At 33.7% G+C, this 20,218-nt stretch overlaps 1 protein-coding gene across 1 annotated transcript; it reads right to left on the bottom strand.

The window, feature by feature from the left end:
- Window positions 1-368: 368 nt before the first annotated feature.
- LOC132754077 (uncharacterized) lies at window positions 369-10,500 on the bottom strand. The gene is made up of 5 exons (XM_060744671.1): window positions 10,349-10,500; window positions 7,382-7,550; window positions 5,087-5,194; window positions 3,874-3,964; window positions 369-812 (listed from the first exon to the last, which is right to left on the bottom strand). The coding sequence occupies exons 2-5, from the start codon at window positions 7,544-7,546 to the stop codon at window positions 703-705; spliced, it is 474 nt and encodes a 157-aa protein (XP_060600654.1). The 5' UTR covers window positions 7,547-7,550; window positions 10,349-10,500; the 3' UTR covers window positions 369-702.
- Window positions 10,501-20,218: the final 9,718 nt, after the last annotated feature.

The raw sequence follows: 20,218 nt of genomic DNA, 5'->3' as shown, positions 1-20,218 counted from the left end.
ATTCATTATGCCTATACTTCAATCAAATAGGGCCACAATACGTATATATACACCATAAAGCATTGCAAGGTTTGACTTAATCAAAGATAGATACATATATAATTTCATTATATACTTATGAATGAAAAATTGAAAAATATTGATGAAATAAAATCCATTTTTTTTATTTTCCGTATTTTCACTGTAAAAAATTTTTTTTCACTACAGTGAAACATATTTTCCGTAATTTTCAAATCTGTCTTGCCGGACTACTTTCTTCTAAATTCAGTCAATTTACAAAATTTAAGGAAAAGTCTTTCAAATTGTTGCTTTAAAAAAGAAGAGAAAAATGTATTTAATAAACAGAAAATTCAAGTTTTTTTCTATTAATACAGGATTTATTTTCATCTTGTGATATTAAAATTATCATATTTACTCGTGGCTACCGCCACTCATGAAATATTTATTTTCATACCACTCGATGAAAATAAATCATGTATTTATAGCAAAAAAAACAACAAAAAAACAACTAGTATATCCTCTATTTGTAAATCTATGTATAAATAATCGAAACCGCATTTTTTTGGTGAAATAGATTATGTCCGGTCACATGCTTCCTCCCGCGCAAAAGACCACCAACCAATACAAGATTACAAAAATTGTTCAGATAGGTAGCTACAAGAATATTCTCCACAAAGTCAGACGTCTTTACATCATGCTTCATCACTGGCTTGGATATTGTTGTTTGAAATGCTCCATTGGACCAATATAAATCCATTGGATCCAAGGTATTTTATACGCCATTAATTGTTTCACGGAACACCGTTTTCCTCCTGTAAGATAAAGAAGTGTTAATTTATTCTTATTATTTTATTCAGATAGAAGTGTTATATCTTATATACTTAGGATCAGTAGCCATTAGCCGACTTATCAGAGCAATAACCATAGCCTTTTAAAGTACCAGGAAAGTACCAGGAAAGACGCTGAGTACCGTATAATAAAGCCTCATGTAAGAGTTGTTCACAACCGTTTGTCATTTACCATTTTTAAAGATTTCGACAACATTTAAACAGGTTCGTTTTTTTCCTGGCATGCAATGGGGTTATTCATTGTGAAAGTTTTTTTTAATTCAGATAAACAAATTAACAAAGTGGTGTTTTCCATGGGAGGACCCGTTTATGTGTTTTTAAGAAGCTGAGGGTTCGAATCCCGCTCTTTCATGTGAGGAAGCTATCTAGTCGGCTTACGAAAGGTCGGTGGTTCTACCAATGCAGGTTTCCCTCTCGTGCCTAGTCTACAGTGCAAACCTTTTCCCAGTATCTTCAGTGGTCAAATTATCAGACAATTTCCTAATGGCAAAAATGTATTTAAAACAATCCTAATCAAACTGAAATTTTCGGCATTAAAACTGACAAATTTGCTGACTTTCATTCCAGTATGGTATCAGACATATGTTTTCACACATTTCATTGTCAAATTATTTTTGTGTGTGTGTGTGTGTGTGTGTTTTTTTTTAAAAAATATTATGCAAACTGGGCATGTAGAAATATTTTCTTTCCACACTTCAGCAATTTTACGGCGCAAAATTTCCCAAACTGGGCAAGGTACTTTTTCTCAAAATGGCTAGAAAAAGGCATCCAGTGACGGTGAAGCTCAAAGCCCCTCACCTACCCATAATATGGGAAAGAAAAAACCCAAAATGTTAAACAAACGAAAATCATTTATTTTTTAATCATTCAAATATTTCACAACATGGTTGTTGCACTTCTTGAGATATTTTTGTAAAAGTGTTCAGTACTTTACAAGATTAAGTACAATTTCTGAATGGGTAGTAATGTTCACAAATAACACAAAGGCCACGTGGCATCTCTTAAACCTCACAAGTGATATATATACTTATCATCGTTATCTAATTTGCGCAATTTTTTGCTTGCACGGGTACTTGATAAGAATCACCAACATTTCTGTAAGTTACGCCGGATATCTGAACTCAGTGACCGTAATCACTGGCGAAATGTAGATTGTTAATCCTTAGCCTACAAATGGCAAATTAGTCGTCACATGCAACTGGACGACGTTAGGGTCAATATCATATTAAGAACATGCCGTTTGGTCTGTACTGTTCACTAGTCAGTAAATATTTATTTTCAAATTTCCCCTACAATGATGAAAAAGATCTTTTTCCAGATTGAAAAATGAAAAAGTCCATTTAATTTAAAGCTGCATGCTACCACATGAGCCAAAATATTTCAAGAATATCAAGCTAGAGAAAAAAAGTATTATATTCGGAGAAAAAAAATAGAAATAAAAATTCAAGTACTATTTTATAATTGTTATGTGCAATAATAATCCGATTCTGCAGTACAGTAATAACCATCAATTAAGACCACCATTGGGACTGGGCAAAAGTGGTCTTAATTGCGGGGCGGTCTTAATTGTGAATATTCTTATCATTTCTTACACATTTTATGACCATGGTCTTTTATATTATAGTTTTGTGTGAACAAACAATATGTATCTTAACCTGCAAATGCAATATAAAAGTATGTTCTAATGTTACATATGATTGGGAAAAACAATTATTTCTGAAGAAATTTAATATCAAATTCTATTTGTTCTGATTTCAATATCAATTATTATATGATATTATAATTCACCCATCAAATAAAAATTTATTCTTCTCATAATTAATATGCTTTAAGCAACATTAAACCACTCTTTACTCTACTTTCTCACCTTATTTCATACAATATCCCAAAACCATAAAATGTTTTTGACACCTTGTGAAATCAAGTGTCATGCCTAAGAGCATTCAAGCAGATAATAACAACATAACAAGCAGATCAAGCTAGGTGTTGACTTTAAATCAGTGATCTCAATTTAGTGGGGTCAAATAAAGAATAAAACAAAGAATTTGGACTGAACCTTGTGGTCTTAAAAGTGGATAAATGAGGTGGTCTTAATTCTGGATCATGTAACCATCGACATAAAGAACAGAATATTCCGTTCTTATAAAAAATGGTCTTAATAGCGGGGTGGTCTTAATTCCGGGGTGGTCTTTTGTGGGGATTCTACTGTACTTAGCACCACCTTTCTTATATGTGAATAACGCAGTTAAGGCTATTTTTGCAAAAATGTTTATCTCATTTTGTTAAGTTACATGGATTGTAATAAAATATTACTTTGTTCACATCACAACATTTTGATTTCAAATACATTTTCAAAGTCACATTTTAAAGGTAAAGTGTTATTTTCCAAGAAAGATTATTCTGTTGACTTTGTTTGATTTTAGTCTCAATGTTTGTATAATTATGTCCCTTTGACCAGCTATGGTCACCTAAGGTAATATTTTGTTTATTCAGAAGTTGTTGGTCGCTTTTCTTACTTAGAAATTATTTTTCAAATATTAAGGTTTGATGAATTTGTATGTTTTGTTTATTTGTTCTTGAAAGTTATAATGTCAACTAAATAACGACTTAATTTTTAATACAGTTGTGGTTTTGATAAAAGTTTTTTTTGACGAATTAGTAATATTCTTGAGATACTTTCTTGTCTTACATCTCATATATGACATGATATACCTTAATATTTGAATAATAATTTCTAAGCAAGAATACCCCATAAACATGTCACAATGACAAACACAAAGAATGACCTCAGGCGACCCTAACTTTAGGAGGGAAACGTCATCGATGAACAGATACATTGTAGCTGGCTGGTCTAAGGGACATAATTATACAAACATTGAGACTAACATCAAATAAGGTTGACAGAGTAGTCTTTCTTGGAAAATAAAAATCAACCTTAACAACATCACTATTATGAAAATCTGGAGGTATGTTACTATTATTAATAATATATTTAGAGAGGTAAGGGCTATCTATATAAACATACCGATAATTATAGCGTCTGACACAATAAGATTATGCTCTGTTGTGTTAATTTTGTAGAACTTGTTGTCGTCCTGTCTACACAAGGTATCATCCTGTAAAAATATACGGTGTTCGGTTAGGGTCATTGATGTCTCACATTTTCGATCTATTCACCGAGAAGGGTGAAAGAACGAAAAGACGGTACGAAATTTGAAAACGCGAAAATATGGCGCATTTCTTAAAGTCACACTTGTGTGCCTGAAACCCTGATAGTGTTTTGTGTGAAAATGCAATAAAGATACAAAATATATATAGCGACATTTTGATGAAAAAGTACAATATTTATGGTGCTATAGCTTGTCGTGTTTTGACGCCTTTGATTTATATGCATGTTTGCACATCTTGGCATTGGGTTTCCCCGGTTTCTAATCGCCATATCTTCACTATTCTTAATTGAACAGATCGAAGTTTTTGGTGAAACAACTGTGGCCTTAACTGAATTGTGTGTTATAAAAGCAAATAAATGTATGTATAATATAATAAATAATGCATATTTCTCAGGTTAAATGTGCATATTAGCAATCTTAAAAGTGAAATAACATCCAAGGCGAAGCAACATTCACCAATAAGCTTGATTGCGGTCAAGGGAGAGAAGTAGAACATTTTGTAGAGATTATTCGCCCCTGAGAAAAAAAGATATTGACCAAGTGATATCCTTTACAGGATGACAGATCGAAATGAAACCATGTAACGTTACATTAGGCTATATACATGTAGTAAACAGTTTACTTGAGGTATAATAAATTACTTTAGTAAAGAAGGTTGGTCTATCGGACATAAACAATAGCAATGTTATTAAGAGTTTAACAGAAATTCCCATTAGAAACAATCTAAAAATTGGATGAAAATTCAAATAGAATGTCAGTAACATAATATCATTCATGATGAAAATATCTTATATATTATACACATATCTTTTTTGCTTTGTTTCATAACACTCGAGGACTCACCCCATTTATAAAAAATCATATGATTTTATAATTTTCTCCCTTTGTCTGTACCGTTTTTACAAATAAGATGGAATTGATAAAAAAAGGAGCAAAAACAGAGTTAAACATCAAGTTGGAAAACTCAGAAAAGCTGTTACAACAAGGAAACTAAGAGGCAAACGGTGAAATAGATGAAATATAAACAGACGATATGAAAACAGACGACATGAAAACAGACGAAGTTACCTGGAATATGGCCTTATCATTAAGCTTATCCGGTGACAGTATTTTACAGAGCTCATATAACTGCCTCGTTTCAGCGTCTGTCAGACGCTGATGACTCTTGTAATTTCTGTAATAAAGAGGTCTAGGTTAATATTTGACAGAATCACGAGTATATGTTCTTCTTGTGATAACAACGTCAAGGTTTTTATAATATATCATACATGTATGCCTGCATCATCGGATACCCACAGCCGAACAATTAATATTTCTCAGCCGTGGGCTTTTTTGCAGATATCCAGCCGATAAGAGGTGTTTATTGGTTGCCCCAATGAGTCGATTAAAACCAATCAAAACGATCGTTCTCAAACGACGGTTGGTGAAACCTTGATACATAAAAGATATTGATATTGTGGTCTTTGCTTATGGACTGGTTAAGTTTGGGAATGATTTGCCGGTTATATCGGCAAGAAACGTGAAACAGGTTTACACCGTGAGCGCTGATATTTTGTTTTCTGACAGTTGTTTAACTTTGCTGTTGAAGAGTATGAATTTTGTTAAACACGATTTCAATGGACGACATTTTACGCGCTGTATATCGACGCAATTTGCTTCATTTTACCCACGGTTGATTACATATTATGTTACATGTTAATCAACCGCGGGTATCCGACGATGGTATGCCTGTACATGTAGCATTTTAGGTGAATACAAAAAAGAAACAAAATAGTAATAAATAAATATACAAAGAAAGAAAAACAAATAAACAAACAAACAAACAAACAAATAAACAAACAATAAATAAATAAATACATTAATTAATTAATTAATTAATAAATTGATTAATTAATTAGTTAATTAATAATGAAATACAGTAAATACAATATAACAAGGTAAAAAACAGAACCGAAACAAACAAACAAACAAACAAACAAACAAACGAGAAAACAAAACACACTCCCCCCTTCAACTCTGCTAAAATCGTTTCAAGAATATATTAATTATTGCTTTTCTGTAAGAAATATATAATATGAAATTAGGTGCTACCTATGCCGCGGAAAGCTAATTTTGATTCAATATCCAGCATAGCATGTTCAGTATACATGTAAACCAGATCTTTCTTGCACTTCGTAAATAAGTGATTATAGGTGTTTTGTACCGTAAACAGAAACAAATAAATTGGTGGTGTTCAATCTTTCATCGTAGTGCTCCGAATCTTTCCGGAAACTCCTCACTGTAATTTGATTGGCTACGCTCTGTGAAGGGAAGCAAAGGGAGACCACTGCCTTGGAGTTTGGAAAATCCCGCCCGCCATTTTTTTATATTAATCTCTAATCACAGTTGTTATTAATGTGCTGGTTTATCAAAATGGATATGTAAAAGTAACTTTTTATATTTATCATCGTTACTATCGTTCTTATTCATTTTTTGATTTTGTACATTATTCTTCTACCGGAAGTGCTATTTGACACAGAAGACTAGCCAATCGCAACTACTCGGCCCTTTCCGTCAGTCTTCGGATAAGGACCTCGAACACAATAGTATGAATACACAGAACGGATGCGGTATTTCTGTCTAACCTACGCTAAGAAACTAAACATGTAAACAAATAGTAATTTAATGCTGGGAGTTGTTTACAAGTTTATTTCCAATATATGTAGTAAAAGTTCACCTAAAACAAGTGATATCATAGGTACAAAAGCAAACAATTCATTATTTATATATTTATTATTATGGTTGTAGAAACCGAAAGTACAAAAAACCAACCTGTTGACATTTCGTCGGATTTGCTTAAAATTGAACATCAGTGGGCATATTTAAATTACAAATTGTTGTCAGACATATTTTCAAGCAAAAGAGTACCGGAATAGGCATTAGATGTCAAATATATACATTCGTTTTACATTATCTCTATTTCTGTTTACACCTGAAACCACGTGGTAGAACTACTTTCAATCCGTATTGTTTCCGAGGTTAATATTATAGATAATAGCCGAGGCAGTTCCGAATGAAGACTAGCGCGTCTTCTAGCAATTGTCTGAATTATGTAGACGCTCAAAAGCGCAATATATTTAGCCCGAAATGTTTTCAAATGGCGGCAAGGATTTCAAAATGGCTGCGCCAAGTGCACTCAAACTCGTTACATATATAGTTTTTTATTGATTTTAATGTCATTTCTATTTAATTTATTCACGTCATGTTATCTAAGAGCGCTACAGTCCTACACGTATGAGTATAATGACCGTCATGTACAATACAAAATACAAATAAATAAATAACAATTATAAATAAATAAAAAAGACAGAATGTTACATTCCTCAATTTCTGGATATTTGGTATCGAGGTCATGTCAAGGACGTTGTAGATACTGTGCACATAGTACATGAGTCGTGCCTTCGGGTTACTGGACACTTGAGCGTCATAACCAAACTCTTCCACCTCCGTTTGTCTTCTTCCCACAACAGCAGCAGCAGCAGCAGTCATTTTTCTGTGGATATGACCAAATATTAATTAAAGAGGGATTTAAAATATAGTGTGTCAATCTTTACAGCCTGTAAACATTGTATTTCTACGCCACTAATTTTCCTTAACTTTACAAAATCAAGAGAGTGTCAAATTCAAGAGGTCACAGTTATTTGTCCTTTGTTGCCTACAATAGTTAAAAGAGAAATAGTGCCTACGTTTAACGTTTAATGCTGAATATGTATGAAGTTTAGAATAAAAGACATTGGTAAAAAGGTATAATTTAACAGAGTAGATATGAATTGATTGATAAATGTGAATTCTTAAACAATTTTTATGGAAGCATATGCACAATTTTTACAGGGGTGTTTTGCCTGTTTACACCCGTCATGCCAGTATATCTTCGTACGCTCTTCATAAAGGTGGAAAGGTTGAAAAAAGGGTAGCTGGTCAACCCGTTATTTATAGCATATACATATTTGTCTTTCTGATAGTTCTATAAAGTTGAGCTAAAGATTATTGACAGGTTACACGGTCGTATATAAACGGTTGTTTGCATATATAACAACCGTTTATGTATGGCCATATAACCTATCAGTAATCTTTATAACGAATTTATAATACCGAAACAATCACTTCATTTTTGAAAAAAAAAATCTTCATAAATTATCAGCAGCCGTGTATACTAAACTGTATTACCCTTTCAAATTTGTCCGCCTTTTTGATTGGATATTGAACCGCCAAAAATAATTGATATTACCATGATTACCGAGTCAGACAGGTAATATACATATTGAATTTCCCCTTTTGGTACCCCACGTTATAAACAACATGCATTGTGCCGATGCACCTCCGCTTCGTTGACGTCATTTTGCGGTAAAGGGAATCTTATTTCGACGTTTCATTTGACTCGGCAGGGGAAGGGGAAATAATTGTATTGGTTTTGGAGAAAGTCTGACGGCTCGGATGATATAAAATCTTGGCAGGTAATATATCCACATATATCACTCCAAAACCAAAATAACATATAATATAAACGTTACAATTATCCAATGAAAAGCGCCGTTACAAACGTTATTATTATATAAAATTGTTTAAACAAACGTGCAATATTTTATATAAAACTGTATAAACGTCAGAATTATCCAACGAAAAGCGACGTTACAAACGTTCAGTATTAGAAGATTATATAATATGTATAAATATTTAAAACTATGCGCCAATTTATAATTTGGCATACTTATTACCACATGTTTATATTGAACAGGTTCGCATACGTTTCAAAAACATTGCTCGTTTATTCGTTTATAAAATATTGACTGACAATATAACTCGTTTGTAGCATGTCTTTATATGCATTTTTTGTTGATAGAGGGCATGCCTGATATATTTAGCTATATCGGTCACCCTCAGCTTTATCAAACAACTCATTAAAACATACTGAAATAAATGAAGATAACGGAATATTTATCGCCTCACTAGTTTGTAAATATCAAACTAAACAGATTAACTTTAAATCGAATATATTTTTCTTATATTAAAGTCTTTCTTACATTTGACAAAAAAAACATACGCGGCTATTCTTAAAGATATTACTCTTGGCATATTATTGCGCACGGCGTGACCTCGAGAGGTATTTGACAGGTTTTTGTTACATTTGAATTTTAAAGAAATACACGCATATTAAAATTTCAAACATGATACATATAATGCCAAACAAGTGTCTGATATTATAAAATTGATCAGGTTTGGCACGAAAAACACAAAAGGACTGGGTTTTCTAACCCTTGCCTGATCAATTGTGTAATAGCAGACACAAGCATGGTGTTCTCCATACACCAGTCGAAGTTTAAATGAAAAGTTTATAAACTACGCAATCTATACATGTTCTTTAGTGTATAATAAAACTGTAAATTGTTTACATTCTTCAAGTAAAGATATTGATACCACGTGACTAATAAATCGGCTGTAATTCGTGAAGTAGTAAATATAATTTAAAGTGAAGTAAAACCGATGTATAATGATCAGGGATTTACATCAGTGATCACTCATTTTCCAGGGCTCAAAATTGATGCAGGAGCTTTGATGATAGGGGTTCAACTACAATCTCAAGGTGTCCAATCATTAATTCAAAAATGGTAAATATCTTATTCAACCAGTTGTGACTCCTTACTAACATATGATACTTACTGACTATATTTTACATGTAGCAAACACTTATATGCTGCAAGATTTTGTTAATAATGTTAAGCAATATTTATGAAGTTAGTATTATGTTTTTATGCACCCACTTAGATGCAAGAGGAAAGGAAATGTGCATCCCAGTAGGAATTTTAGGAGTAAATGAATGCAAGTTAATCTCTGAGTCATCATTAATTATTATCATAATCATCATCACTTTAATTCATCAAGGTCATTAAACATCATTATCACTATAATTATATTCATTGAAATTCATCATTATTTTTCATCATTATTCATCAACGTCATTTATAATCATAAACAACATCTTCATCATTATCATCATCATCAATATCATCATCATAACGTACATCATCATCATCATCATCATCATCATCATCATCATCATCATCATCATCATCATCATCATCATCATCTCTGCTCTTCATTTAGTTAGTACCACTTTATACTCATGAATCTTCGCAATTTATTATTCCTGTTAATAAATATATATATATATAAAAACAACACCTGAAACATAACATATCGGGAATGCTAACTCCGCCCGTTGGATGATAATTACAACAATCATAAAAATATACTGTACCTCGTACTAGAGTCAAAATTTACTTTTCCACTTACAAAACAAGAGCTTCACTAGATGTAGAACAGCTTGTCTTCTTTCGGTTTAAAAATATTTTAGATAACTATCTGATATATAATCATGTTAATCACAAATCGAGAACAAGTTCTGAAATATACTTCCCGGTTATAATGTCGATAGTTGTCCGTAGCAAAACAGTTAGTGGTCTGTAACCTAAACTTATACTTACTTTAGTTAAACAAGGTATGATAAAAAAAGTTCTCGGCCCGATATAATTCTAGCCACTACACTGACATTTACACACGATACGTCGATATCGATAGCCCCAAGGAAAACCATGAATACTTCATCGATACACTTGGACAGGAGTCCCCTTACTATAGCACTGTGAAAAAATGGGCTGCTGAATTTAAGAGGGTTAGGGAGAGCATTGAAGATGATGAGCGGCCTGGGCGGCCAAAAAAGGCCACCGACGACGAAACTGCCGAAAATATGATAAACAAGATAAACAAGGAAAGGCGACGTTCAATGGACGCAACATCCACATGACCGAGTAACAAAAACCAGTGGCAAGGAGCCCGGGAGGGTCCCAAACATAAACAGGACAGGGCAAAAGGCAGAGCACGGACAGGCTAATCACTCAAATGATCCATAGACAAAATAATTTGTAACTGATAAGGAATTCAAAGAAAACAAATTAATGATTGAATAATAGGCCCACAAAGTCAAAGGGCACATGGGAAGGGGACAGGAGACCGTGTACAATAAACGGTATGTATTATGCAGACGAATTGAGACTTCTGCGTCAAAAAATCGCGCGTTAATGAGGGGCAAACGCACTCGAGGCGTTCTGCTTCTGCACGACAATGCGCCAGCTCAAACATCCCAAGTTGCGATGGCTGCTGCAACTGACTGCGGATTTGAAATTCTTCCCAATCACCCATATTTTCCGGACTTGGCCCCCTCTGACTTCTACCTGTTTCCGAAACTGAAAAGCAAGATTCGTGGAAGACGTTTTGGAAGCAATGAATGTTTCATGGAGGCAATCAATCGGTTCTTTGAGGACCAAAATAGAGAGTTCTATTTTGAAGGGTTAAACAAGTTAGAGAACATGTGGGCAAAGTGCATTGATGTAGAGGGCGATTATATTGAAAAGTAAGACCATTGGTTGGGTTCTCTTGACTACCGGAAGTACATTGGACCAAGAACTTTTTTTATCAATCCTCGTTTATCTGAGCAATGTCTGTGGATTGTTATTTTATTGGTTTTTTCATAATTATGTTTACAGGATTCGCATGACTAACAGTTGCCAATAATAGTGTATGAAGCTATACATGTATATTTGCTGTTGTTTTTTCTTTTATTTTCAAAATTGATTACAGAATACTTAGAACAAAATTTGTCAGTATATATTATTGAAATCAAGTAGGGGCCTTTGTGAAATCATCTCTAAAACCTAGACGGATTTTTTTTTGTTCCAGACCATTTTATTCTGTTTACATACAATATTCTTGTTCATTGTATATCAAATAACAAACACATTCTCTGTCGACATATGTCAAAAAACGGCCACAAAGTTATGCAAATAATATAACTGTACAGTTCTCAAAATTTTATAACATATTCCATGAGATAAAGCGTTATTCACTTTAAGGTGCCTGCATGATTCCACAACATTAACACCTATTTAATGATGATATTACCTATTTTCAATGCCGCTGGCACCTTGCCAATGTCTCACAAATCACATTTGAATAATGTGAGTATTTTATTTTTATCCGTGCTCCGTGATTATTTTTATGTGTGCATTTGTTAAGCCAAAGAGGAGATTTGGATATTGTTATATGCATCTTAAATGGGTTAACGTTTACTCCACGGTATCGTTGTGTCGTCTCGTAAAAGAGACCAAACGAGTAAGTATCTAGTAAAAGTTCTAGCAACGTCATTTTAGGGTATTTCGTATCAAAACTGCACCCAAAATGATGAGAAAAATGTTCTACGTGGCATGACATTTTTCGATTTTTGAAATATTCTTTAAAAACGGTTATTTAGAAAAATAAAATGTTTACCTTTTTCAGCGCGTTCTTAAACGGAATCGTAGATGCATCTCAAGTACACAAATCAACACAATATGAAAGGGCTACCGTAAGTATATGACATATATGATAAATTATTTATTTAAACCAATCAAAATATGTTTGAAAAACAATTGTTTTTTTAACTAATTTCAATAATTTCATTTTTACTTCCCAGCCTTATGTATTAACTGTGTTCAATTCCGTAGAGGCACCACTACGGATCACATGAAGTCATTGTGATATGCAATATAAAGAGAAACGGAATCCCTAAAGAACGCCAAAAAATGGCTAAATGGAAATTGTTGCAAGCTCAATTTGATTGAACTTGCTCATAGACGATAGTGGAAATTGCATGCAACCGTACACGCCGCCCATAGCCCCGGCTTTAGTATAATTTAACAATTAAACGTGCAATGGCGGCATACAAGTGGGAAGTAAAATTGATTTTTGCTTAAAGATAGAGGCATGTTATGGCTCTTATGATATTCAGAACAGCAGCACCGCCCTATAAACTGGCATATACTTTCGCTTTTTCGCGTGTTAAATTTTATGAAACTGTTTCGTATTTTTTTTTTGAAAACGTGTTTGATGATCTTGATAATTGTTTATTCCACTAGCCTTGTGGTACCCATTATTGTGTCGTTGCTCTGCTGGCTTCGTTACGTGAACATGGCTTCCGTTTTAGGTTTTATATTTATTTCACACATAACTTGTCCCCCTCCTCCTTTCGTCGACCTTATGTCCACTCCCGGTTTTTGTTTGGTGCCCTCTGGGTGCTCTGCTGTGCTAGCATGAATGAGTCGGTGACTATAACCTGTTTCTGGGTGCCCTGCCGTGGTAGCTTGAATGAGTCGGTGACTATAACCTGTTTCTGGGTGCTTTGCTGTGGTAGCTTGAATGAGTCGGTGACTATAACCTGTTTCTGGGTGCCCTGCTGTGGTAGCTTGAATGAGTCGGTGACTATAATCTGTTTCTGGGTGCCCTGCTGTGGTAGCTTGAATGAGTCGGTGACTATAACCCGTGAGCGTTGCTCTTGCCTTGTTAATTTTTATCCTCGTCTTTTTCAGTGGTTAATCTGTATTCACTTATTTTATCATTGTACGAGGCAGGAGTAATGCATGATAAATCGCATCTGATTAAACCTACAACACTACTTTCCGAAAATAAAGCACATTTCAAAAGAACTTTGCGTTTAACTTCTAGAGTATAGTAACAACAAATGTGTTTTAAATGCTCTCTTAATGTGTCGTGGATTATTAATTAAATGTATAAAATGGAATTACAGTTTATGTACCACGGAAATTCAAGAAAGATGAATCCAAATATAGCGCTTTTATGGCTCTGTCTAAAAGGGGAGTTGTTGTAAGAACATGAAATGTCGGCTGTATGTCTGCTTTAACGACACTGTCTGTTTCATTTATTTTGTTTTTTACATATAGTCTATATATAAATATCATACCATTAAAGTATTATACTGCAATAGACCCTACAGTTAATGGTCGGATCAGGAATATTTTTACTACGAATTGTTTTTTTATTTCTTAAAGAAATACGTTCAAACGGATATATATTATTTAAGTTTGCAAGCGGGCAAATTGGTATGACGTCACAACGCAACACAAACTGTCGTGATAAAAATGTAGAAAAGTCCAACTTTGTTGCATGGTTGTGTTTGTGAAAAAAGTGAAAATACGACGTGGCGATAATCAGACATCATAGATTGACGACATTAGTCTATATTAGCTTTTGTAATCCCCAAAAATACAATTAGTAGTGTATGCAAATATGAAAAGACATTCATGGCCAAGTGGTTAAGGATTTTGACTTCAATGCACTTGCTCCTCACCGCTGTGGGATCGAATCCCGACAGGGACTCAAGATTCACTCTTGTGAGGAAGCTATCCAGCTAGACTACGAAACGTCGGTGGTTTTACTCAGGTGCCCGTTCGTGCCTGAAATAATGCTCGGACGGGCACATTAGGTTTTCATCCACCAGTAAAGCTGGAAAGTCACAATGAAAGTGACTTATATACTGTGTCGGTGTGACGTTAAACTCTATGCTTAGCTCGATATGGAGATGATCGGATTTGCAACCCAGTGCCGCTGGTTGGATCCTACGGTGAGGTGAAATGTTTCAGTGACAGTTGACCACGGACATTTAATCTAATGGTCATGTGTCTGTCATCACTGATTCACTTATCATATAGGGTGAATAGAATCGGTCACTTGCAGAAACATTGTTTATTACTGTTTAGTTTTCCAGGAAAACCAGTTAGACTAACATGCCGCCGGGATAATATAATAACTTATGCTACAAAAATCTCGTTAAAACCAGCCAACCAAATAAACGAACTCTTAGACAAAATTACGGAATGAAACCATAAATGTTTGCATAATAAACAAGAAACCTTTGACATTTCTCGGAAATGTTCTATTAATCTTTTGACATATACGTGTACTACATAAGTAAAAGTACGTATATCTGAAGGTCATAATTGTTACTTAATACTTAAGTTACAGAAAAAAATATAGTCATCAGATTTCTTGGTGTCCTATGATAATAACAAAAGCAATTGACCTATACATAACACCATTAAGTTTGACGTCTGCATGTTTTCATTTCAAAACGTGTGCTACATAAGTAAAAGTACGTATATCTGAAGATCGTAACTGTTACTTAATACTAAAGTTACAGAAAAAAATATAGTCATCAAATTTCAAATGTCCCTCCTTTTCGCCGCCCTTATGTCAACTCCAGGTTTTTGTTGGGTGTCTTCTGGGTGTCCTTCTTGGGTGTGTTTGAGGCTATGTCCTTGTTGATCCATATTCTTTTTTTTGATGTCCTATGATAGTTACAAAAGCAAATTAACCTATATATAACGCCATTAAGTTTGACGTCTGCATGTTTTCATATCAAAGACGGTGACAAATCATGTTCTCACATTGTTTCTAATTTTGAATTCAAATACCTTGTATAGTGAGATTTCGCAGTTCCAAGAGTACTTTACCTTGTTTATTCAACGTCATGGACGTCATGCAAGACGTGTCGAATACAGTTCATAAATCATTCAAATCGCCATAACGTCTCATAAGTGCAGTAACAGGTTAACTCCTATTGAATGTTATAAGGAGTTAACCCATTACTGCAATAAGGTGACGATATCTTACTCGTATTTATCCTGTGTCCCCTAGCTTAGCGCAATAGGGAGAAGTCTGAGCGTCTTAAATCCTCATGCGAGGCGTAATTTACAGTAAGAATTGACCTCGGACATTAAGTCTAATTCAGTGTAATGGCCGCATGATTAGTAAAAATATAATGGCTAACTTTGTTAACATTTCAAGGGTGATTAATTAATGTTCAGAATTATTTTTGTCCAATTGGATTGCAATATTTCAAATGAATCATAGCACATTTACTTTAATTATTATTTGAAATTATTTGTTGTCCAATAGGATTGGACTTCAGCATTTATAGACTAGACTTATTCATAGAAAGCCGATTTACAAAAGCATATGTGTTTTGAAATAAGAGAGAAATTTTCTCTCGCAGTCCAATCTACAACAAGGAGAGTTTACTTTAGTATTTGAAATTATTTTTTGTCCAATAGAATTGCAGTATTTCAAATGAATTTTACTTTGGTAAATCGGCAAACTGTAAGTCTGTCTAGCTAATCGACTGTTTATAAAAACAATTTAAAACACTATAAGCTGGTTTAAATTTATAAGTACGTATTTACGAAATTAAATCAAATGCGCCTGACCAATTTAATTTTGTAAATATGTACATATACGTAGATTTATGTAACTATTTCTGAACAAAAAATTCATTGACATTCCAGAAACTTGCTTAGTCGAGCTACAAAAATAAAAGTTCAGTCTTGCACAATTATATGTAATAAATAAATAAAGGTTCTGTTCAGATATGTCTATAAAAGATTATTTCAGAAAGAAAGCAATTTTCTAGAAGTCAGTGCAAAACGCCCTCTTAGTTATTGTTCTATTCCCGGAGGTCACTGTTGACATTTTGTCAAAGACGCATTAATGTAAAACCGTTTCAAAATACAGATTTTTGTTTTATCAGAGATTAAGAAGTGCCAACGTATGTTAAATGTCAAATGTTCCCACATGAACACCAGAAATGTCAAAGGTCTAGCTAACATTTATATAACAAAAAATGTTTAATTTGCAAGAGAGAAAATTAAATCGTGATGTGCGTGATAAACTACGTATTAAGGTGTCACATAAAGACACTCGCCTCCAGGAAAAATATGTGCAAAATTTCTGATGTTAATTGTTATTTTAATTGCGAAGAAAATCACTTAAAATTAAAAAGTGTTGCAACGCGTTTCACTCGAATCGGGCTAATAATAACACAAAAATAAGATGTTCAACAAGTATTCTTAAATACCTTTTGCAAGTCTTTCTGTTTTATTTCCCCAGCTGATCTATTTTGTTGCTGTCGCCAGTGGAAATCATCGCCTGTCAACATTTTCCGAGCGAACAAAAAATTCCTGTGTATGTCACGATGTACTTTACTAATTTCGAAGTAACATGATCTTTAATGAACTAATCTATCAATGAATTTTCTTTTCGGTTGAAGGTTAGTTCTAGCTGTATACATTTTGCGTCACAATGAAATATATCACAGTGACAGTTACAGTCAAACCTGGTAACATAGGTCATCCAAGGGAAAGGCTGAACATGTCTTTTATAGATAAGCGGTATTAATTTGGAGGTTACTTTTTCTTAATAATCTATGAAGTTTTGTTCAAGATGCTTTTTACATAGGGTGACTCATATTAAGACGTGGTCATTTTTATTCAGATCTGGTCTTAACACAGTTTTACCTGAATTTTAATGTTGAACCAGAATCAACATATAGATCGATGATGTCTTAAGTAAATGCATTATTTACTTTATCTGTAAACGCATTATTTACTTTATCTATATCCAAAGTATAAAACACAACAACACAAAGAAAAAAATGTCTAGATGTTATATCATGTCTATGTTTCACTTTTATTGTCTACTTTTTATTCCTTTTCACGCTAAGTGCCCCTCACCGCTTTAAATTTGAATCCCTACGGGGACATTGGATTCGTTTTTGTAAGAAAGCTATCCAGCTAGCTTAAAAAAGAATGGAGTTCTACTCAGGTGCCCGCTCGTGCCTAAAATAGAGCACTTATGCACGGAGGAGTACCTTAGGTTTTCTTCGTAATCATAATGTGTTTGAAATATCATTTGATTTGCATTTTAGATCGTCAGCAAACGAGAGTGGCAAGCTAGAGTTTCTACCTAGAATACTTTCATACTAGTAACAGGAGATGAAACTTGGCTTCACAACAGGGAACGCGATACTAAACAAGAACCTCACTAGCTAAGTCCAATTGAAAATTTTTGTATCCACCAATTAGCCAGCAAGGTAATGGCCACGGGTTACTTTTGGACTCAAATGGGATTATATTGATAAATGACAAGCCTTCTGGAACTTAAGTTAATGGAACATACTATAACAATCTCATTAAAAGATTGCGACATGTTATTAAAGACAAAAGCTAAAGGGAAACGAGCTGTTGGTGTTCTTTTGCATGATAATGCCCCAGTCCAAAGTTGCAGAAGCGTCTATTTGTAAGTGCAAGTTTGAGCAGTCTAATCACTCGCCATACAGTGCAGACCTGGCACCAAGTCATTATTATCTTTTTTTCAAAATTTGAGGCCCACTCGCAAGGGATGAAATTTTGTGATTGACGGTGTTAAGCTAAAGGCTGCTACAATAGCTTGGTTTGGGGACAACAAAGACGAGTTCAAAGGCATAAACTGCTGAAAAGAACAGTTGGCCAAATGCATTTGGAGTAAAAGTGGATCACACTAAAAAATAAAGTTGAAACCTTCTTCCAATCTTCAAATTTTTCCATGAGTTAAACCCTGAGTTCTACGAACTCGAAGCGATCTCGCCTCCCGACACCTGCTTAGGCAGAACATAAGATTTGAATAGGAGATTGTGTTATATTTAAAAATAACAAACGATCAATATTCTTGAATTATTCTCTAACTTTAAAGTATAGGAATGTCTATTATACATAACTTGTTAGTTTGATATTTAGGAAATATTTCGTAGGAAGGAGCTTTTTTGGCTTGCTTTATTATTGTCATTCTTATCAAGTAGTTTCCCATGTGTTCACTCTCATTTCATTATAATTTAATGACACAAGCATCGTGGCAATTGAATTTGTTGATGTTGAAACACTATTATATTGTTTTGTCTCGAGATTAGAAATGTCACATGTTGAAAATGTCACAGCATCGCTGTTACAGGCTGAGTTGGCATTTATATCTTGCTGAAAATATAAATCTACACCATACAAAACAAAACCCATGGTTACGTCTATATATATTACATACAGAGATGATCCCAAAGTAATGAAGTACAACATTTTTTTCTCCCGCAAGATACTCCAATCTTTGAATATTAATGCAACAAGTACTTGTAACAACACAAATCAAAATATCGTTTTCGATTTCGCAGATAACCCCAACATTAAATGCTTCATAAAGATATAACAATTTACAGCCACAACAAACTCAACATATGTTTTTTGAAGTACAAATGTAACTTTAGTTATGGAGGCTAATTAAATATGCAAACTTCTTATTGACACTGATTGAATTCAGTTTTTTTATAACAAGTTATTTATTCTATTAAATAAAAACATAGAAGAGCCGTAAAATTTAATAATTTCAAAACCATACAGTTGCGATGTTTGCATTTTCTATCTTACATGTAAAAATGCCTTTGTTATTAAAGGCAAATAAATTGTAACAAAACATATAAAACGTTCATTAACAAAATATTCAGCTGATCATTTTGGTGTAGAGATTATTTAGCGCATGCGCCATCCGCATGTTCTATCATTATTTTAATATAAGTACTTTGTTATGTTTTTATCAATATGAAATAGTCAATAAACTCGATAAGTACCACAGTATTTACGTTCGACTGACTTTCACTTTCGCGACCTACATTAAATGGACGGTTTCAGTGTCTACAGGTCAGACTCTCACATTGATTTTCCCATAGACTTATGAGAAATTGTTCCTAATTCTAACTTAAAATTGGGTTTTTGTGCTAAAGAGGTGATTTTTCTAGCAAAATGTCTGACACATAAAAATTTACTTGTTACATAGGAGTTGCCAACCAAATTTTTGACAAAATTACCTAAAAAAGGATTACCCCCATTTTCATTGAAATTTTCTGCTAATCACAGGTCTGACATATTCTTTATATAAATGCAAATATCCAAGTCAAAAATTATCACAGAGACTTATGACACATATCATTTTTTAAGAAAACATTATAGTGTTAGTTTCTAAATTAGCTTTTATACTTAAAAAATAAAAAAAATCATTTTCATCCAATCACCTCATGTCCACCTGAATCTTACGGTTTGTCCTGCACTTTTTCCCGCCAATCGCTGGCCGTGTTACAATGCGAAAGCCTGACCTAAATGTTTATGCGCATTAAGTGACAGACCATCCAGTTGCTACACTGAGGAAACGCAAAATCACTAGTTGATGTAGTATACTGCGAAAGACCTTTAGGGCCATTTCAAATTCATGAAATCACGATTTCATCTTCATGATTTCACGATTTTCACTTCATGCAGCTGAAATCGTGACTTCGTAAATTCACGTTTTCAACATACGGAATTCACGATTTCAGCTTCATGAATTCACGATTTCAACTTCACAAATTCACGGTTGTACTTCATGAATTAAACTTCATGAATTCACGATTTCATGGAGTTGAAATCGTGAATTCGTGAATTTGAA

Source organism: Ruditapes philippinarum, unplaced genomic scaffold (assembly GCF_026571515.1).
Source record: "Ruditapes philippinarum isolate M1 unplaced genomic scaffold, ASM2657151v2 ctg971_1_1_1_1, whole genome shotgun sequence".
Taxonomy (NCBI): domain Eukaryota; kingdom Metazoa; phylum Mollusca; class Bivalvia; order Venerida; family Veneridae; genus Ruditapes; species Ruditapes philippinarum.
The sequence above is the reverse complement of the archived record's forward strand: the minus strand, read 5'-3'. Positions and strand labels throughout refer to the sequence as shown.

Coding starts and splice junctions, on each gene's coding strand:
- LOC132754077 (XM_060744671.1), bottom strand. CDS start 7,546: ATGACTGCTGCTGCTGCTGCTGTTGTGGGAAGAAGACAAACGGAGGTG. Junction 5,195..7,381: donor TACCAAATATCCAGAAATTG/AGGAATGTAACA, acceptor CCTCTTTATTAC/AGAAATTACAAGAGTCATCA. Junction 3,965..5,086: donor ATGATAAGGCCATATTCCAG/GTAACTTCGTCT, acceptor ATATTTTTACAG/GATGATACCTTGTGTAGACA.